Raw genomic sequence first — 22,171 nt, forward strand, 5'->3', positions numbered from 1 at the left:
TCACCCCCAAAGCATCAGAGATGCAGGCTTTTGACTGAGTGCCAATAACAAGCCAGAAGGTCCCTCTCTTTAGCCTGGAGGACGTGGCACCCACAGTTGCCAAACAAAAATGTCAAATTTTGATTCATCTGACCACAGAATAGTTTTACACTTTACAACAGACCATTTTAAATGAGCTTTGGCCAAGAGAAGACAGCAGCGTTTCTGTATCATGTTCAGATATGGCTACTTCTGTGCATGATAGAGCTTTACCTTGCATTTTTGGATGGCATGGCAAACTTTGTTCACACACAGCGATTTGTGGAAGTATTCCAGAGCCCATGCAGTGCTGTTCATCACGGAATCATGCCTGTTTTCAATGCAGTGCAGTCTGAGGTAGTGAAGATCATGGGCATCCAATATTCAGCATTGTCCCTTGCGCAACGATTTATCCAGATTCTCTGAAACTTGTGATTGTTATGTACTGTAGATGATATATTTAAAGTCTTTGCAATTTTATGTTGAAGAACATAATTCTGAAATTGTTTGACAATTTTTAGACACAACGTTTCACAGACTGTGAACCTATACCCATTTTTACTTCTTAGATACTCTCTAAGATGCTATTTTTACACCCAATCATGTTACTGTCCTGTTGTCAATTAACCTAATCAGTTGCAAAACATTCTTCCAGCTCTTCCTTATTAGTACCACTTTGCCAGCTTTTTTTCAAAATTGCCTTATTTTTTTCTTCAAAAAGGTACATTTTCTCAGTTTAAACATTTGATATGATACCTATTCTTTATTGTGACTAAAATACGGGTTTATGAGATTTGTAAATCATTGCATTTTGTTTTTGTGTAGGTTTTACACAGCTTTCCAACTTATTGGGATTGTATGTAGCAATACAATAAACTACATTGATGTGTGAATAGAGAATAACCCATCACATTGCATTTGCTTTAAAAGCTAAACAAACAAATTTCATATAAGAGATAGAGACAGGTCATTTTGTCAGCTCAGTACTGCACAGTGCAATAGACCACATTGGCAATATGGAGACAAGAGGGGTTCTCCTGTTTCTGCATGGGTTTTGCCCTCATTCCCTCTAAATCCTCACCCTTGTCTCCCCAGCTCACTGTTATTGGAAATGGACTAAATTGGGAATAAAAGAGCACCTGAGAAGGTCAACTGCAATAACCATCATGTTTTTGTTTTTTTTCAATACTAGAGCTTTCCTGCCTTTGTTTTTACAGAAGTGATTTCTTAGCATTTCAACAAACACAGTGTGTGCAGACCTATTCAAATGTATTACCTTATTAAAAATCTAACTTTTAATACACTGTATATAAACCCAATCACTAAAATCTCATATGACCGTTACCATGTTAATGTAATCCCAAATGTCAATTTTAATATTTTTAAATGTGCAGCTTTCATTAAATTATTACCAGGTGGTCCTGCTGTGAAGTCTTTCGTCAGGTACTACTTTTTATAGGGGGAAATTGCTCGGCTCCTTTCTCCCCATTAAGCTACTGCATTCACATACTGTCACTTGGACTTCCAATGAAGACAAGTGGTCTGGCAGCTATGGTTCACTGTTGTCCCCTTCAAGAAACCCACTCAAAGAACTGCCACGCAGCCATCGTTAGAGAAGAGCCTATATTTTCCATACAAATGATTGGACAGCACACTGCTTATGCACAGACCCAGCCCTGGAGATCTAGATACCAGGAAGGATCACTTCATAAGCAATATAAAAATTAGATAATTTTATTTACACACCCTTCCCATGAAAACAATAATCTAAATAAAACAGCAGTACCAATTACATTTGATTATTTGAGGTTTGTCAGATACCAGCAAGAGAACAGTGAATGCAGTTGATTAATATAGCCATTGCTCCTAAATTGGTCTAATCAAGTCTGTCATTTTCATTTATTCCAGTTTTTCAAGATCTTCTCACCGGCGTCTAATGTCTCATCTCGCTGTAATAAAGAAAAAAAATGGATTTACCCTCATTCTAATAAACTTTTGTTAAAGCAACATATCCAAAAATTTATGCGGTGCACCAAGGAGGTAACCAGATCTACCACTGCAATCGAGGTAAGAAAAGGACTGTGCTAAAGGCATTTAGTTTGCTAAATACAGTTCTACTAGATTTAAAAACTCAGATTATGGAAGTCTATTCCATTAGTTTTCATCACCCTTCTGCTGAAAGGATTAGTTTAAGATTATTGCTTGCTCTAGGAGTCAATTCAAAGTAGATGTTGACCCCAACGGGTGACATTTATTCTGCTACAAAATCTGTGCATCAAACAATTGCCATGTTGTCTTTTTCCCCCTAACCCCTTTACGACCACCGAACACATACAGTATGTGCGTTTGCAAAAGGGTTGAATTGAACGCCCACATACTGCACAGATGCGTAGCTGGGAAACTGATGTTTACATGTTGAGATAGAGCTCAATATGTGTCCCCACAAAGATTGAAAGACTGACCTTTCAAAGACAGCTTTTAGGTCGGATTAAAGACTGGCTTCTGATTCACTGACCACTGTGACAGTGGTCACATGATCGCCAATACTTCCCAACCTCCAGGTGTTCAGAACTGTTTAAAGGATTGCTAGACAGGCAGGCTACAAAAAATACATTCTGTGCCCACCACAAATTTTTACTTGCATTCCAGTACTACTGACTTCCTAAAGCCTCTTTGCAGCCACTTCCTGGTGATACGCACTCGCTTCAGTGACAGCTGCATGTCATTTATTTGGTTATTATTTTAGAAGGAGACGATGGCAGAGTATGCTTATGCAAAAAGCATTGACATAGCTGCTTATAGTCTCTCCTGGGAGCATATGTCATAGGGTGACCACACAGGAGTGTAACTGCCAGATGAACAGAGCATTGTCATAACAGGAAGTAGGTAAACTACAACTTTTAGGGCAGGAGAACCAGTTATTTTTATAAAATCTACAGATTTTAAAAATTTTAAATTATGTTACCTTGTCAATATATATATATATGATTTTGCTGAGTACATTTGCTTTAACTGTTCCATATTAGAAAGCAAGGATTTAGGTAGGTTTGGGGTTACGTCTCAAGGGATCTGTATATTTAGGTTTTCTTGTTATTTATTAAATTTTTTTTTCTATTGGATGAAATAAGTAGACTTGTGTCTTTTTTTCAAACGGACTAACTATAGGAGCAATGTTTGCAACTATGTCATTTTAGGGTTTAGTTAAAGTGTCAGTGGGTTCAGATAGTAAGAAGTTTAAATGTTAGGATATGCTTTAGTGTTAGGGATGCTCTATATATTTAGGCCAATTAGGAAGTGAAGTGTAGGATTTTTAAGCAAACTTGATTCCAATAAACCTAAATTTAGTGTTTAAAGTCCCAAAATAAAGTCCACATAAAAGTCCAAATAAAATCCCAAAAAAATGTTAGTCTTTATCAGTGATTCCTCAATTCTTCGTGTTTCCAACCAGTATTATTAATATAATCCAAGAAAAATCTTCATATACCTCAAAGAAAAAAACCTTTAAGATGATATCATAGGGACCATCATATAGATGAGATTATTTCCAACCTTTTTTTCCTCAGCCTTTTCAGCCACTTCCCACAGACCTCATAAACAGACCAGGGATCAGTGTATATCATAAATAATAATAACACTTTATTATAGCAACTTACATTAAAATATGATGAGATGAGCTTCCATACAGAGAAAATGATTCCACAATCGTGCCCCTCCTCCGTAGTATTTAGGTATCCTCACCATACCACTCCGGAGGAGGAATAAATCATAGGTGGTAGATTCCCCAGATAAACATAACCACATGTGGAGGATTCCAGGACAGACCAGCCGCGTGTTCCAGGATCAAAGATGGCCGCTACGGCACTAACATTTTTTTGGGATTTTATTTTGGGACTTTAAACACTAAATTTAGGTTTATTGGAATCAAGTTTGCTTAAAGATTGATTTATTTATGTATGGACTTCAGGAGAAGGACTGTTAAAGTGACTTGGTGGGGTGTTATAAGTAAAGAAGGATAGTGCTGGTATTTATAATATAGAAATGTAGGATTTGCTTGGCCTGACAGCCTTGTACCAAATCTACTACCACTGGGTTCCCAGCATCGAAAACCAATTAACCATCTGGGTGAAATTACAGTTTCCTTTAACATTGTCATGTGTTTGCAACTTCAGTCTCACTTTCCAATCTGGATAAAGATACTACAATGGTCATGAAAAATGCAGAACCTAAATCTCTAAACACAATAACAGCATTCATCTTAAAGGCTTGTATACAGAGCCATTTAGAAAATACTAGAAGTATTCTCCCAACATTAGAGATATATCAGGCACTGCAGACATCTGTATAGATGAGTTGTATCCTCTATGTATATGTGAAAAATATTCATGTCTGATTAGAGTACACCATCAGGAATTTAACGAGCCCATTCATAGTGCACTGGAGTAATGTACACTGTACGATACACTTTACACATCTTGTTTTAAAACACCCTAGTACACATTCAGAACACAACTGCACTATGGCACACTGCTAGACATAGTGTAATGTAGATCGTGATGTGCTGCAATGAAAAATAATAAAGCAGGGGTGATTTAGGTTGGTGTCCATTCAAAATAAATGGGCAAAAAGGGAATATGTTTAATAACAATAGTATTAATAAAAAAAATATTAGCCAAAAATAGCAACCCTCATCATAAAGCTTGAAAACATATAGATTTTACAATTATAAAAATGTAAACTTCTGAATTACAAATAACAGACAGCTTTATGTCATCTGGCCATTTTAATACACCATATAGACCTACCTTAATAAAACAGAATCTGATATACATCTCAAACTGTTTCTTGGATTCAGGTCCACAAAATGCTGTTACTGGAATAGCAGCTAGTTTCTAAAATATATTTCAAAGATATAAAATGTTATTTGCTATAGATATTCCCCGGTTAGTTGACAAAAAAAACATGCTGTGCGAGTCTACATGATTAACTAGATTGCTTACATATACTGCTCCAAACTTGCTAAACAAGGGGCCAATTTGCATTCTTCAGACCTTAGGGGGGTCAGATAGTGGCAAGTGGGAGCAGAAAATGGTGGGAGTGTCAGTGGGAGCAGAAAAGAAAGAAAGTGTCAGTGGGAGCGGACAATTTCTTAGACTTCTGGTGGTCAATGGGAGTAAGTAAAAATACACAGCGTCTGCTGCCAGTAAAAGAAGACATAGCGCCCCATCACTGGTATTCGTGAGAGGAATAGTGTCCCATTATTGGTGACAGTAGAATGAATTATGCCCCTTCATTGATGTCAATGGAAGGAATAATGCCTCGTATCACTGGGAGCAATAGTGCCCCATTATTGGTATCAGTGGAAGGAATAGTGCCACATTACTAGTATCAGTGGGAGGAAAAGTGCCTCAATCATTGGTGGCAGTGAGAGGGAAAAGTGTTCCACTCTTGGTGTTAGTGAAAGGAATAGTGACTCATGTTTGGCGTTACTAGGAGGAACAGTGCCCCAAAGGCTGGATAAAGGCATGCAAAGGACCACATCCAGTCCATGGGCCACTGTTTGAAGACCACTGCTTTACACTAGAAGCTAGCAAAATAAATAAATGTTCCAAGTGCTTTGCTTTGATGTGAGTACACTGCAAGTAAATTTGACTTATCTTGAACAATACTATAAATGCTGCATTACCCACCTTAGTTTTAATCATCCACTTTACAAATTTGTAATCATAAGGTTCATCATCTTTCACTTCAGAAAGATCCACACCTTCAACATAAAAAATAAACACATACATATATAAGAGAGATCTGGTTAAGCACAGATATATTACATATTATATTTGTTATTTTTATTGTTACATTCTTATTTCTTACAGGTACTTGTATAGCACGATCAATTTACGAAGTGCTTTACACACACACACACATACATATATATATATATTACATGCACATCAGGAACATGTACTATACCCCCAAGGAGCGTTCAAGCTAAGCTCCCTAACTCGCATTCATACATACACATACTAGGGCCAATTTAGACAGGAAACAATTAACCTACCAGCATGTCTTTGGAGCGTGGGAGGAAACCCATGCTGGCACAGGGAGAACATTCAAACTCCAGGCAGGTGGTGCTGTGGTGGGATTCGAACCAACGACCCTAGTACTGCCAGGCAGAAGTGCCACTGTGCTTCTCTTGCATCGTCTACTTTGTTCTAGTGTGGTTGTGAACTCTCGGAATCAATACACTTTACTTACTTTCAATATGCTGTATTCAGTGCCTTTTGAAGCCTACTAAATGAGCACTAGGTGTCACTGTAGCACAAAAAGAACTACATTAGATAATCAAAGATGCCAATCGTCTATTTCATGAAGCTTTTTCCTCTTGTTTAGCCATTTACTCCATACAGCGCCTAACATAGCTCACACCATTTTAGATGTACAACCACTGTCACTGTTTTACCACTACTGGAGCAATCAACACTGTCAGTGTGGTGTTAGGATGAAACCCATGTGAATGTTAATTCATAAAGAATACTGCAAAAGTTACCTCTCCTTCAAGCAAACCTGTATTTTGCCCATTTAATCTTTAAAGCCTCATTTACACTTGAGTTTCCCTCTGAAGAGTGATCCACATTATAGCATATACTTACTTTTTGATCCACTTTGTTGCTGCATTCAATGTTGGGAGCCAAAGAAAACACTCAGGTATGGAGAAACACATCATAGCCCTGTGTAAGCTACAACTTTAACGACCTGTAGATTACACACGGCTTTCCATTAGACCTAATTTACACTTCTGGTCACCCCCTTCCCAAAATAATGACCCACATGGGTCAAACAAACAGACGTATGTTAAAGCAGGCATAACATGTTGTCCGTTGTCCTGTCACTCCTCCTCTGTGGCCCAGAGCCATGAGTGGTATGGTACATTTATAAAGCACAGGGATTGGCTTTACAAATCTGAGACCAGAGAACCGAATCATTTGACTTGTCATATTCATGTGACTGGCTCTACTCCAACCACAGAGTCCTCTATGCTTCATCAAGTAGAGAGAACTCTGTAGGACACTGAAGGCTTAACTTCATGTCCTGCATTTTTGAATGGGCCGTAAAATGCAGGTTGCGGCATGGAGAAACCTTGCAGAGTATAACAGAGACCAAAAGGGATATCTGCTCTTTAACACAAAACATTACAAGAGCAAATCAGAGAGCTTGATTTACTAAAACTGGAGAGTGCAAAATCTAGTGCAGCTCTACAAAGAAACTAATCAGCTTCCAGATTTTTTGTCACAGCATAATTGAACAAGCTAAAGTTAGAAGCTGATACAATGGCTACAATGCACAGCTGCACCAGATTTTGCACTCTCCAGTTTTAGTAAATCAACACATATACATATATATATATATATATATACACACACACTACGTAAATAGATAGCACTATAGAGGTACCTGTAATAAAATAAATAAACCCCAGTGTGTTCCTACGCTGTAAAACTGGAACAGCTGTGCTTTAGATAGGTGTGTGATTTTAAAGGCCAATCATCAAGGTTTCATAATTCGTATGACAGAGAGAAGTCAGTATTTGTCACTCTGCTCAGTCAAGTCATTAAAGTGTTACTAAAAACTCAGGACCCTGTATTCACTCTATCTGGTCTCCCACATTACACAACATGGAAATGCAATTATTTAAGTCAATATAAACTGCTAAATACCTTTTCTCATCAGCAGTATATAGCTGTCTTGTAATCTCTATCAGTGTCCAGCTAAGCACTGGTTAATCTTATAGGAGGAAATTTTATTTTCCTCTGACTGTGAGGCTGCATGACCCTTGACCGTCTGTCCGGATGGTGCTGATTGGCCCTGTGCCCATCACATGCAATCTCCCTCCCCCCCCCCAAAAAAAACCAACACTCTAGCAATACACACCAAACTGAGCATGCTTACTAGCCCTCTGTATTATCAACAGATTTATTGGGGACTGTGGAAGCAGGGGAGGATCAGAGAAGACAGGATCAAACAGCCTTTTAACACAATGTGGAGAATTAACCCCTTAGGTTCCACAGTGAGTATACCAAGCATGCTTTACTGCATATACAGACTGATTTTACTGTTGTGGGTTTAGTAACACTTTAAGATTAGTGCATAAACACTGCTAATAACTGCAGGTTATGTGTGATTTCAAAAGATAGAACAGTAAAAATCAACTATAGATAGGTCTATCGTTCATGAAAGGCAGGTATTTCAATCATTTGTACTCTGGAGAAGTAAATAGTTAATATGCAATAAAGTCAGAGTGAACATAGTTTGTTACCGAGTGCAGAAACATCCGCAATCATGAAATATCCTCCTTCTGGAACAACTGGCTTTAGTCCAGCTTCCTGAAGCAAGCAAGCCATTCGGTCACGCTTGGCTTCTAATTCCCGGGGTAGTGAGTTGAAATAGCATTCTGGTTCATCCATCCTTTTGAAGTCCTTGAAGAGAGAATGGGCCAGGGCCTCCTGCACAACACAGTAAAAGTGGCTGTCATATGGGACCCAATCCAACAATTGCTATTTGATGTATGTATACCTGTAGCATGTTTGTCTTTGCCCCAATTCGGAATACATTCCAGTAATAAATACATAAACACATCCCAATAAACTTTTAACAAGAAAAAACACTTTGAGTCACTCCAAAGTAAAATGTCACTACAAACACTAGAACTTACAGATGAAACTCAAAAAATTAGAATAGTGTGCAAAAGTTCATTTATTTCAGTAATGCAACTTAAAAGGTGAAATGAATATATGTGATAGACTCATTACATGCAAAGCAAGATAGTTCAAGCCGTGATTTGTCATAATTGTGATGATTATGGCTTACAGCTCATGAAAACCCCAAATGCACAACCTCAGAAAATTAGAATATTACATGCAATCAATAAAACAAGGATTGTACATAGAACAATATCGGACCTCTGAAAAGTATAAGCATGCATATGTACTCAGTACTTGGTTTGGGCCCCTTTTGCAGCAATTACTGCCTCAATGCGGCGCGGCATGGAAGCTATCAGCCTGTGGCACTGCTGAGGTGTTATGGAAGACCAGGATGCTTCAATAGCGGCCTTCAGCTCTTCTGCATTGTTTGGTCTCATGTCTCTCATCTTTCTCTTGGCAATGCCGCATAGATTCTCTATGGGGTTCAGGTCAGGCGAGTTTGCTGGCCAATCAAGCACAGTAATTCCACGGTCATTGAACCAGGTGTTGGTGCTTTTGGCAGTGTGGGCATGTGCCAAGTCCTGCAGGAAAATGAAGTCCGCATCCCCATAAAGCTTGTCTCTGGAAGGAAGCATGAAGTGCTCTAAAATCTCCTGGTAGACCCTGGACTTAATGAAGCACAGTGGACCAACACCAGCAGATGACATGGCTCCCCAAATCAACACAGACTGTGGAAACTTCACACTGGACATCAAGCATCTTGCAGTGTGTGCCTCTCCATTCTTCCTCCATACTCTGGGTCCTTGGTTTCCAAATGAAATGCAAAAGTTGCTCTCGTCAGAAAAGAGGACTTTGGACCACTGAGCAACAGACCAGGTCTGTTTTTCTTTAGCCCAGGTAAGACTCTTCTGACTTTTTTTGTTGTTAAGGAGTGGTTTGACAAGAGGAATATGACATTTGAAGCCCATGTCCAGGATCCGTCTGTGTGTAATGGCTCTTGATGCACTGACTCCAGCCTCAGTCCACTCCTTGTGAAAGTCCCCAACACTTTTGAATGGCCTTTTCCTGACAATCCTCTCCAGGCTGCGTTCATCCCTGCTGCTTGTGCACATTTTTCTTCCACACTTTTCCCTTCCACATAACTTTCTATTAATGTGCTTTGATACAGCACTTTGGGAACATCCAACTTCTTTTACAATTACCTTTTGAGGCTTTCCCTCCTTATGGAGGGTGTCAATGATGGTTTTCTGCACAACTGTAAGGTCAGCAGTCTTTCCCATGATTGTGATTCTTACTGAACCAGACTGAGAGACCATTTAAAGGCTCAGGAACCCTTTGAAGGTGTTATGGATTAATTATCTGATTAGAGTGGGACACTTTGAGCCTAGAATATTGCACCTTTTCACAATATTCTAATTTTCTGAGATTGTGGATTTGGGTTTTCATGAGCTGTAAGCCATAATCATCACAATTATGACAAATCACGGCTTGAACTATCTTGCTTTGCATGTAATGAGTCTATCTCATATATTAGTTTCACCTTTTAAGTTGCATTACTGAAATAAATGAACTTTTGCACAATATACAAATTTTTTGAGTTTCACCCGTACTGTATGAGTTGATTGTAGCCGTATTACTGCATTTGCGACAGAAACAAGGGGACATTCCCCGAAAGCTTGTCCTCAAAATTGTATGTTAGTGCAAATAAAAAAAGTATCATGGACCTGTACTGTACAATCTCTTTTAGATTCACCAACTATATAGTGCAAAGGCTGCAAACTCACAGGCTCGTCTGACAGTGGTGATAGAAGATCTTTTCTGCAACTAGCCTTTTTGGTTGCTAAGGGAATGTTCCTAATGGGTTCACATGGTAGTTTCTGCATGGCAGATATGCAAGTTGAGATCCCAAGAACACACGGGGTGCTGCAAGGGGGCCTTAATAAGAGATACACCCTGAAAAAAAAATTTTCAAAGGGAGAGAGAAACCAGTGGTCTTTGAAAGTGAATAGACAAGACTGAGATCTGCCTTTTAAGGGTGCTTAAAGTGGTTGCATTCTATGCATGAAGATGAAAATACCTTCTGAGCGTGTTGTTCCGCCCACAGCCCCCTCTCAACCCAGTGGTGTGCATGGGAGCCTTGGCTGTCCTGAGTCTCTCTCTCTTCTTTGGCTGAGGCACAGCTGTTGGAGCCATTGGCTCCCATTGCTATCAATCACAACCAGTGAACCAATGAGTAGATAGCAGGGGGCGTGGCCAAGCCATGGCTCTAGGTGTCTTGTGGACGCATAGAGCAGGGCTTGGGAGCATGCATACACCAGTACCCCCATAACAAGCGGCTGGTGCTGGTGAAGGGGGAAGGAGCCAGTAGCACTGGCAGGGGACCCGAGAAGGAGAGGATCGGGGTTGCTCTGTGCAGGACCATTGCACAGAGCAGGTAAGTATAACATGCTTGTTATTAAAAAAAAACAACCTTTAATATCACTTTAAAGAATATGTAAACCCAACATTTCATATTCCTGTTATGTGCCTGCTGTATCATGTACTTGTATGAAAAAGTATTCTATGCTCTTTGTATAGCTCCCATTGTGAGAAATCTCTGGTGTTCTTGCCAGTCCCTCTTTCCTATTAGAAGAGCACAGTGTAGTGAGTACTCTAGCCTGCTCTCCTCCAATGATCAGACTTGTTCTGACACGCAACCCCCCCTTCCCCCGCACAGACATTCACTGGGAAGTTCAGTATGTTGCAGTTTCTCCTCCCCCGCTACTTATGCAGCTGAGAACAGAGGAAATGCAGGTGGATGCCGGGTCACATGCAGGGGAGGAGCCTGAACATGGCGGCTGTGGGGAGCGTGCGGCAATAGCTCCCTGCTAAAGTGCCGCTACTCGACCTCCCTAGTGACCCTCTGAAGCAGGACTTGGGGATCTGACTCACCGGAGTCTGTCGGACGGCGGAGGAGGAGAGGAGAGAGAGCCGGAGATGGGACCAGGGCGGAGGTGGCAGTGACGCGCTGGTCCGCCCGGCGCCTTACGGGGGAGAGATCCGGGAGGCTGTGAGGCGAGGTGACGTGGTGGGAGCACGTGACCGGCCCCGGAGGATCTCTGGGAGAAGGAAGAAACCAGCCGGCGTCCCGATGTAAGAGGGAGCCGCCGGCTTACATATGTTCAATCCCCCCGGCCAGCTGATCGATCCTGAGTCTGGGTGACCCAATAGAGGAAAAAGAACCACCCTGCTTTCCTGTGAAGACCTAGAACAAAAAACAGGAGGAGAAAAGTGAATCCCAGAGGAATCCCCCCTAGGACTGAGCTGCTGCGAAAGCCCTACATCTTAAAGCTCGGAGCCACTGTTTGGAGAAGAAGAAGGGTGAGTGAGAGCTGTTGGGGGCTTATCGTATGGGTGATCCCCGAGTGATATAGGAGATCCAGGGGTGAAGGAGAGGAGGGGAGGATTCCCTGGGTTAAGAAAGAGAAGAGGAGAAGAGTTCCAGGTGTCCTAGGAGAGTAAGAATATAAGGGATAACAGCAGGCTAGTCTGGTGTACAAATTAAAGGACTGATATAATTTCATCTTGAGAATAAGAGAAGAAATCCGAGATTTATAGGACATGAAGAACAAAGGTCCTAAGGGAACAGGGCTCAAAGGGTCTCAAACAGGTACGATAAAGAAATTTACATCGCAAGGAAATATTACGCCAGAAAGGGCCCAAGGTGCAAGCGCAAAAGGGGAAATGGATATTACTCTGGGAAATAGCCCTAGATTATCAATGGGTATGAATAGTAGCTGTAGCCACCTAACAACAGAGGACTTGGAAAAAAAAGAACTAGACGGTGAACTACAAGCACCAAATAAAAAGGAGATGATAGAAATGTTCTAAAATTTGGAAAAAATGATAAAACATGAAATGACAGCTGTGCGGAATGATTTAGGACACCTGCTAATGAGAGTGGAAGAAACAGAGGAAAAAGTTAAAAACCAGGCCCAAACCATAGATAATCTAGAGAAAAAAATAACTTACTTGGAGAATACCCAGAAAAAATTGCTCTATAGGATGGAAGTTCAAGAAAATAAAGAAAGATGTAACCTTAGAGTTCGAGGAATTCCAGAGCAAGTAAAAGGGGAACCACTATATGACCTAGTTGTAAAAATTCTAAACTCCATAAGAGACAGACCTGAAACAGACAGGATTAAACTGGATGGAGTGTTTAGAATAGGAAAGCTTTATCAAGCTGCGGAGAAGGAAAGATCAAGAGATACAGTAGTCCAGTTCCAAAAATTTGGGGTCAAAGAGGAGATTTGGAGGAAGATTAAAGGAAGATCATTAATTAAGTATGGAGACTTAAATATCCAAATTTATGCGGACCTAACACCAGAGACCCTATGGAGAAGGAGATCCCTGAGACCCTTGTTGGAACAAATGAGAAAACAGAACGTCCAGTATAGATGGGGTACCCCAGCTTGTTTAATTGGCTGGAAAAATGGCGTAACAGCATATTTGAGATACCCGGAGGAACTGAGAGATTTTTGTGACAGACTGAAACTGCAAAGAATGGTGATAGTGGGGTGGGAAGAAGAAGAAAAAGAAAGAAGGGAAACAGAAGATACAAGAAAAGAGGACTGGCAGTGGGTTGGGGGGAGGGGGGGGCCCGGGGGTGGGGAGAGAGAGGGGGGAGAATTGAGAAAAAAAAATATATTTTTTTTTCTCTCCTCTATCTCTCTCGACCCCCCAGACCCCACCTTTGTTGAAATGGTAATCCCTCGGGTGCTTCGGTTGAAAGGGGAAGTAAAGATTTTTGTATTCTCCTGTGGATAGAGAGAGGGGATCTGGGGAGGTCGAAGGAGAGGCTAGCCGGCCATGGGTGGAGCTTACGCCCAAAGCATTAAATCAGTGGTGGAAATAGATCCACAAATGATTTATAGGCAGTATTCAAGCCTAAAAATGGGTAGGGGGAAAAAAAAGAACGAGAGATGGGGGGAGGGGGGGGGATGGGAGTTGGGTTGGAGGGAGGGAGGGGGGGAGGTATTGGGTTAACACTCTGCATGACAGTAGGGATAAAGAGGAAGAGGCAATTTGGAAGAGAGATAGAGCAAACTAGGAAGGATGGAAGAATTACAGTTTATAACCTATAATGTGAACGGGTTGAGTTGTCCAGGGAAGAGATTTAAGTTGTTTAAGGAGTTACATCATAGGGCAACATCAGTGGTATTTTTACAGGAGACACACTTTGGGATAGAGGCAAATGTGAAATTGAAATCTAAATATTATCCAATGTGGTATAATAGACTCTCCAGACTCTCCAATTAAAAGAGCAAAAGGGGTTGCAATAGGATTGGCAAAGAATATGAGATTTGAGCTGCAGGACAGAAGGACCGATCCGGAGGGGAGATTTTTATTCTTAAAAGGTAAACTTCAGGGGATTGAGTGTACTTTAGCCAATATATACTGCCCTAATAAGAACCCGGAGATGTATATGAAGGGTCTGTTGAAAAAATTAATGGAATTTAAAAAAGGGCGTTTGATAGTAGCAGGAGATTTAAATTTCTGTATGGACCCACAAAAGGATACTACCTCTTCTGTGCAAAGAGAGGGGAGTAGGTCTCTGAGAGCTTTGAAAAAAGTGATGCACGAGTATCAACTAGTGGACACCTGGAGAATAATGCACATGAAAGACAAAGACTATACCTTCTTCTCTAATGCACACGCGACATACTCGAGATTAGATTACATTTTAATAGACCATCAACTTATAGAACATCTGGTTAAAATTGAAATAGAGACAAGAACGTTCTCGGATCACGCCCCGGTCGTAATGAAAATGGGATGGGGAAGAAGGTGGACTGGAGGATTAGGGTGGAGGTTAAATGAGGCTCTTCTTCTGGATGAGGATTTAGCTCAGAAAATCGAGAAAGAGATTGGGGTATATTTTAGGGAGAACGAAACAGAGGAAGTATCGATAGCTACAGTTTGGGAAAGTCATAAGGAATTATCAAGAGGATTCTTGATTGCGGCAGGAGCAAGGAAGAAAAAAGAAAGAAGAGAGAGGGTCAGTGGGCTTCTAAAAGAAATACTGGACCTGGAGCAGATCCATAAGAAGAAAATAACAAAAGATACAAGACAGAAGTTAATGGATAAAAAAGATGAACTAGAGATGTTAATGGATGAGGAGAAGAGAAGAGTATATAACAGGGTTTTAAATGAGAGATATAGATGGGGAGATAGACCAGGAAAATATCTAATGAGAGCTTTGAATAAAAAGAAAAATAGGAACTATATAGAAAAGATAAAAAGTCCTAAGGGGGAGTCGGCCCACTCAACTAAAGAGATTATTAAAGTGTTCACGGAGTATTACAGAAAGTTATATAATATTAGTCCCCAAGGTTCTCTAAAAGAAGCCCGAGAGGGAATCAATGAAAAAAGGATGATATATTTAAAAAACGCGGGATTACCAAAACTAAGTGAAGCACAGTTGAACTCCTTAGACGTGGAAATTTTCCAGGAAGAAATTAAAACAGCATTAAGAAGCACGGGGGGGGGGGGGAAAGCCCAGGCCCGGATGGCTATACAGTTAAGTACTATAAGAAATTTAGTGAAGTACTGTTACCCAAGCTGGAGAAGTATATGAATGCTCTGAGAGGTGGGATGGAGGTGAGGAGAGAATCTTTACAGGCCCATGTAGTACTTATTTACAAGGAGGGAAAAGATCCATCTCAGTGCTCCAGCTATAGACCTATTTCATTATTGAACACAGATACCAAACTGTACGCAAAGGTTCTAGCAAACAGGTTGAAAGATCTAATGCCTGAATGGATCCATGGAGATCAGGTGGGCTTCGTACCAGGGAGAGAGGGAAGAGATAACGGCTTGAGAACCCTGATGCTTATTCAGAAAAGTAGAAAAGGGAAAGCCCCGGTGGTGCTCTTGTCAATTGATGCAGAGAAGGCATTTGATAGAGTGGACTGGGGCTTTATGATGGACAACTTAAAAGTGCTGGGGATAGGTGATAGAATGCGTGAGTGGATAAGTAAATTATATAGGGAGCCTACTGCAATCATCACGGTAAATGGGGAGAGATCAGAACCCATTGGAATGTCTAATGGAACAAGACAGGGCTGCCCACTGTCCCCTTTGCTATTTGTGTTATCACTCGAACCTCTGTTGTCAATAATAAGGAACAGTGGATCGGTAAAGGGAATTCAGATAGAAACTATAGAACATAAAACAGCGGCCTTTGCAGACGACTTACTGTTCTATGTGGGGAACCCCCGAATAACACTCCCAAATATAATGAAGATTCTGAAGGAGTACGGTGAATTATCAAATCTAAAAATTAACCCAACGAAAACAGAGATCTTGAATATTAATATATCAAAGAATGAAAAAGAAAAACTACAAAAAGAATTCCCCTTTATATGGAGAGAAAAAGAGATAAAATACCTAGGAATAAAACTCACTGTCTCATCTAAGCATTTATATAGATTAAACTATATTTCTTTGATAAACGAGATCAGGGAAGATTTAAAAACATTAGAAAGAGGAAACCCATCCTGGATAGGACGTATAAACCTAGTCAAAATGGTAATTATGCCTAAAATATTGTATAGATTTCAAATGGTACCAATTAAAATTCCAGAGGCCTGGAATATATAACAAGATATATATGGAAGAATAAAAAACCTAGAATAGCATATGAAATACTAAGTAGGACTAAAGAGAAAGGGGGAATGGGTCTGCCAGATGTCAAGAGATATTATAAAGCAGTGGTCTTAGCAAGAATATATGACTGGACATTTAACCACAAGGGGAAAAGTTGGGTAACAATGGAAAATGATCTTAGTGGAATTAGATTGAGTCAGCACAGTTTAGAGGAATTAAAGAAAGCACAAGTATCTACACTTTAAATGTTTTAAGGGTATGGGACAACTTACACAAAAATATGAAATGGGAATTTAATTCTATATTAATGCCTCTCACAAATACTGAGTACTTTCCCCCGGGAAAGGATAAGATATCAGGGAGATGGTTTAGAAAGGAGGATACTCAACTGAGAGACGTTTTGGTGGAGGGGAAATTGAGACCACTTAAAGAATTAATAGAGAAGAAGGGAGATATCTTCACTAGAATAGATGAGTGGAAAGATCATCAATTGAAATGTTTTATTGGAAATCTCCCGAAACCCCTGAGATTAAAACAGGAGTGGAATATGTTTGAAAGGTTGTTAGAGACACGAAGGGATGGGAAGCACGGTATTTCGAAAGTCTATAGAATACTCACAGAATTAGACACAAACACAAAGTTAATTTTTATAACAAAATGGGAAAGGGATATGGAAGTAGGGTTTGATGAGGACAAACAGAGAAAGATGTTTAGATTGGTACACGAGAATGTTAGTATGAGAGAGGTTGAGATAAATTATAAGTGTGTGACACGATGGCACATTACACCGAGTGTTGAGCACAAGATGAATGGGGAAAATTCAAAAATGTGTTGGAGAGGATGTGGAGAAATAGGCACGGTGTTTCACATATGGTGGGAATGTCCGAAAATTCAGGTTTTTTGGAAGATAATAGTCAAATTGATTGAAGAAATAACTGGAATTGACATAGGGTTAGACCCAACGACGTGCCTACTACATAATGTGGAGACATCTGTAAATAAATACAAAGAGTCAGGTGTATGGTACTACTTAAATGCTGCGAAAGGTTTGATACCCAAGTTTTGGCAGAAATCTGAGGTACCGAAGGAGGAAGACTGGATTAATAGAGTAAACCAGATAGGTAGAATGGAAAGATCATACCATATGCAGGAAGATAGGATGGGAGTTTATTATATGAGATAGGAAAAGTGGGAAAAAGCAGGTTTGAAAGAAAAATATAGGAAACTTTAAACTAGGACGTTAGCTAAAAATTAATAAGCCTCGAGAGATTAGAATGGGTTGGAGTATGCAGAGGGGGAGGAGGGGGAGGGGAGGTGGGAAGGGTGGGGGTGGGTTGGGAAAGAAAAGAGTTTTTAGAAGGGGAAATTTAGAAATGATATAAATGTCTATTTATATGTGAATTGTCTCCCTTTATGGGTATTTGTATTAATATGAAAAAAGTTAATAAATATTTAAATAAAAAAAAAAAAAAAAAAAAAAAAAGAGAACAGAGGAAATGGGAAGGGTATTTATAAAGTTTTTTTATATCTATACACAAATGTTTTGCCTTTCATTTCTATTTTAAGCTGAATTAGTTGTTTTGCAAGGTGAGGGTTTACATTCACTTTAAGACCAAGTTCTGGTCAAGACCTGACTAAGAAGACCAGAATGCGAGACACTGAGTAATCTCTGGAATTAAAGTGCCTGTGTTCATACCAGGAAAGAAGGATTTCCAGGTATGACAGTAGATCTTCCTGTTAGGGTTTGTAATTCCTACCTTACTAAATGCAGAAAAAGACTCCTCTCCTCTATCTTTTATGACCTAGGCTTCAACAACTATGCCAATAAAGCCAGAGACTGAAGCAGGATGGAATAGAGAGCCTAGGGACAGCAAACCCGACCTGTTGGGAAAAGACTAGGGATTGTCTGCTAGAAGTCTGAGTATGTCTGTGCCACTATGTGACACACAGCCTGTGCCAGCGGGGAGATCTGCACTTCCAGATTAGACAGGCTAGATCTGGTCTTGGTGTTAACCACTGTCACGAGTACAAGTGAGAGAGAATCAAAAATTGCCTGGAGCTTGCATGTTCTCCCTGTGTCTGCGTGGGTTTCCTCCAACACTCCAAAGACATGCTGGTAGGTTAATTGGATCCTGTCTAAAATTGGCCCTAGTGTGTGTATGTATGAATTTAGGTCAGGGACCTTAGATTGCATGCTCCTTAAAGGTTAGAGACTGATGTGAATGTGTGTGTATATATATATCGCTGCGTAAATTGACAGAGCTATATAAGCACCTGTAATAAATAAAAGTACGAGTTGTCAAAGGTAAGATCACTTGTAAAGAAACAATAAAAACAAAAACAAGATTTTCCTTGTGCTAAAAAACGGTGTACAAATAAAGTTTCAGCACCATAGAGAGCTCCTGTGGGCCAGTTTGTCATGTAGTAGCTGAGTACCCTATAAGGGCTCTCGGTCGAAGTGGCAGTAAAATGTGCGACCTGTGGCATGATGTAACAACTGATCATCCACGCGAGATGAAGTGGGTGAGTTTTTTTTATGATTTTAGGAGGCAGTGAAGAGTTAATTTAAATAAATGAAAATAAATACAGGAAAAAAAAAAGTGTTTAAATTAAGAGTGATTTCTCTGTGAACCAGAAGAGGTCCCTCACCTTAGGACAAGAGCACAAAACTGAGGACTCAGGGAGTGGGGTAGTGTTACAGGAGAGGCACCAAGGGGGAGTGTCCCCAAAATGTTGCCATAGTCTAATCACCTGAAGATTTGAGCCTATAACCCAGGGTCTATGAATACTTTAGTTGTGTCCTGTACAATACGATTAAGATAAAATGTTCTTTATTTAGATATATTTTAAGATTTGTTTTTATATAAAAATTATAATGAAAATCATGTACTCACTGAAAAGGACACGTTCGTGAAATTTCATGGAGGTCCTGACGAAGCTGCATTACACTAGACTTTGATGTTGGCATTTAATGACACACTGACCACATACAGTACAACCTGCATCCCGGAGTCAAGGAAATCAATCGGTTCATGTGCCGACAGGCCACCGCAGAGATTGCCAACATAGCCGGCAAAAGAAATATTTGATCTTGGAGAAGCACAGGATGACTGAAGCACACAGTGGGAGGAATGGTAAGATGGTCTCTTTAAGAATGACGTGGCATTAATGAGTTTACGCACATGATGGGACAATGTATGCAACACATTTACCCTCTGGCTAATCTGAATACCTGCATGCACATGAACTGCCTTCCTACCTGCTACATACGTGCCTGGCTCTATATAGCTCTCGGCTTGCCTCTCTTTACTTTAAGTACACAAGTATCTGGTGGCAAACGTACGTTATGCACGAACATTCGATTTTTCAAATTTATTTCAATTATTTGAAGTACTGTTTATTATACCAGGGTAGCTGCATCAAGTTGGCAACTACAAGGGCAAGGCATGATGAATTACTAGTTTGCCATGTTTTGGCTTTTTCTTTAACCACCTCCCGTCTGGCTATTGTATATAAACGGCTGGACGGTGGCAGTGCACGGTTGGGTTGGCTTTTTATATACAGCCTCCCTGCACCCTGCTTGTGCGCGCTCCCTCGGAGCGCGCAGCACCGCAATCTGGTGCCCGCTGTGTCCTCCGTGGAACACCGATCAGTGGAACACCGATCGTTGGACGGGACCTCTGTACGAGGTCCCAATCATGTGATCACTGATTGGCCAATCAGTGATCACATGCAAAGTAGTAAGCAAGATGTCACTTATGACATCATTGCTTACTACATGTGAAATCTGTGAATGATCACAGAGGTCACATGGTACAAGGCTATTCACAACAGCCTTGTACCATGTGAGAAGCTGTGACCAATCACAGCTCACTCAGTAGTTCTCAATGGCTGCAAGAATGCAGCTAGAGAGGAGAAATGATTGCTTTTACATCCTTTATGGGTGTAAAAGCAATCAGTGTAAAAAAAAAAAAAAATCTTCATCACCCCCCACAAGTAGTACAGTGTCACCATGGTGACACTGTACTGCTAGGGTGACAGTATGTAAAAATAAATAAATAAATAAATGTAAAAAAGAATGTTTGAAAATTATAATTTTTGGTTATAAACTAATTTGGGTTATTTTTTTACTAAAAATATAAACGGAATAAATTTTGGCCAAGATTTATGATGAAATACTATTTGCAAAATTTTATAAGAATATCACTTTTTTCAAAATTTTTTTACTTTTTAATTTACATAGCAAAAAAAATAAAAATCCCAGTGGTGAATAAATACCACCAAAATAAAGCTTTATCTGGCTCAAAATTTAAAAAAAAAATTCATATGGGTACAGTGTTGCATGACCGCGCAATTGTCATTCAACGTGTGATAGCGCTGAAAACTGAAAATTGGCCTGGACAGGAAGGGGATAAAAGTGTCCGGACTGGAAGTGGTTAACTTTTACTATCATGCTTGGTCATAAGCAGGGTCACCATGATGTCAGGAAGTTTATCTAGGTAAATAGGACAATGTTGTCTAGTTTTTAAGGTCTGGTTTTGCCCATTTTGCAGTGCTTTTTGCGTTTTTTGCACATGCATTTTGATGCTTTTTTCAATACGTTTTGCGTTTTTTTCTTTTGGGCCAACTTGCTGCCAAGCAGATTAAAAAATGCATCAAACACGCGTGAAAAACACATCAAATGTACGAAAAACGCACTACATGCATTTTATGCAGCATCTCCATTGAAGTCTACTGAACCAAAAACAACGTTTTGTGCTTAAAAAAGTCTTTTTGAGTCGCAATGCTGTGACTCAAAAAAGCATAGGAAACCATGTTAAATAGACTGCATTGCGTTTCTGCAAAAAGCACTAGAAAAAACACATAGGTGTGAACCAGTCCTATAGGGTGAGGTGAAGGGTATTTGGTTTACTCATTAAATTTTGTAACTTTGTGTATTTGGAAAAATCTAAATAAATAAATATTTTGAGACTTTTGTAATATAAGTCATATGTGTCAATTAGAGCAAGCTTCTTTATGGACCTAGGTGTCTATACCATGGTCCGCGTTGGAGGTTTACACTTTCAAGAAATTAAGCAGCAAACATCAAAACAAGATGTTTTGGCAATTAAAATTTAGATCCTGACTCGGAATTCATGCATTACACTTACCTGTAATGGAGTAGCGCAGGTGTACAAGACATTCTGATGGACAGTTTGTAAATGTTTAATAAGATGCTCAGGACCAATAGACCAACCAATCTTTGAAAAAAACAAACAAAAAAAAAACAAAAACCAACTAATTTAGCAATAAGAAAATATTTTAAGACTCTGATCACACCACTATAGATATACACCCTGCCCTTAAATATTCTATCAATCTTTGCTAGAATAGAGAAGAGTTGAAACTTATGTCAGGGTTTTATTCCTATCTGTGTCTCTGATAGGGAGATTACTCCACACTTCCTGTTCGGGTGACCACTGTCACAGGTACACATGGTAAAGTGAAATCTTTCCAATCAAAGACAATCAACCTAAACACAAATCTGACAGGCTTTAACATTCCTCACATTAAAAAAAAAAAAAAAAAAAAAAAACTGCACGACACACTCTCTTTAAAATAGTCAAATTACTACTTTTTAGGTAACTGGTCATTAGAGAAATCCCAATGCTGACCTCCTTTTGAAAATGCTAGTGCACTTTTAGTAAAAGGTATGCTAGTTCATCCTCCTTAGCCCTCCTAACCTAAAAACTTCCCATCTAATGTCTTACTTAGCTCAGCAGGACAGAAACGGCCTCTTCTGTGGTTTATTTATTCCAGGTCAAAATCTT

At 39.8% G+C, this 22,171-nt stretch overlaps 1 protein-coding gene across 2 annotated transcripts in view; it reads right to left on the reverse strand.

Annotated features, from left to right (window-relative positions):
• Window positions 1-1,736: 1,736 nt before the first annotated feature.
• KYAT3 (kynurenine aminotransferase 3) overlaps window positions 1,737-22,171 on the reverse strand; it is a 70,569-nt gene continuing 50,134 nt past the window's right edge. For both annotated transcript variants that reach the window (XM_089668906.1, XM_089668907.1), the window contains 5 exons: window positions 21,512-21,601; window positions 8,330-8,516; window positions 5,706-5,779; window positions 4,821-4,907; window positions 1,737-1,967 (listed from right to left, as the gene is read on the reverse strand). In XM_089668906.1, the coding sequence (XP_089525032.1) occupies window positions 1,914-1,967; window positions 4,821-4,907; window positions 5,706-5,779; window positions 8,330-8,516; window positions 21,512-21,601 (492 nt within the window). In that variant the 3' untranslated portion in view covers window positions 1,737-1,913. The remainder of the gene's footprint in view (window positions 1,968-4,820; window positions 4,908-5,705; window positions 5,780-8,329; window positions 8,517-21,511; window positions 21,602-22,171) is intronic.

Source organism: Staurois parvus, unplaced genomic scaffold (genome assembly GCF_062004578.1).
Source record: "Staurois parvus isolate SC_StPar_1 unplaced genomic scaffold, SC_StPar_1.0 ptg000066l, whole genome shotgun sequence".
In the NCBI taxonomy this organism is placed as follows: domain Eukaryota; kingdom Metazoa; phylum Chordata; class Amphibia; order Anura; family Ranidae; genus Staurois; species Staurois parvus.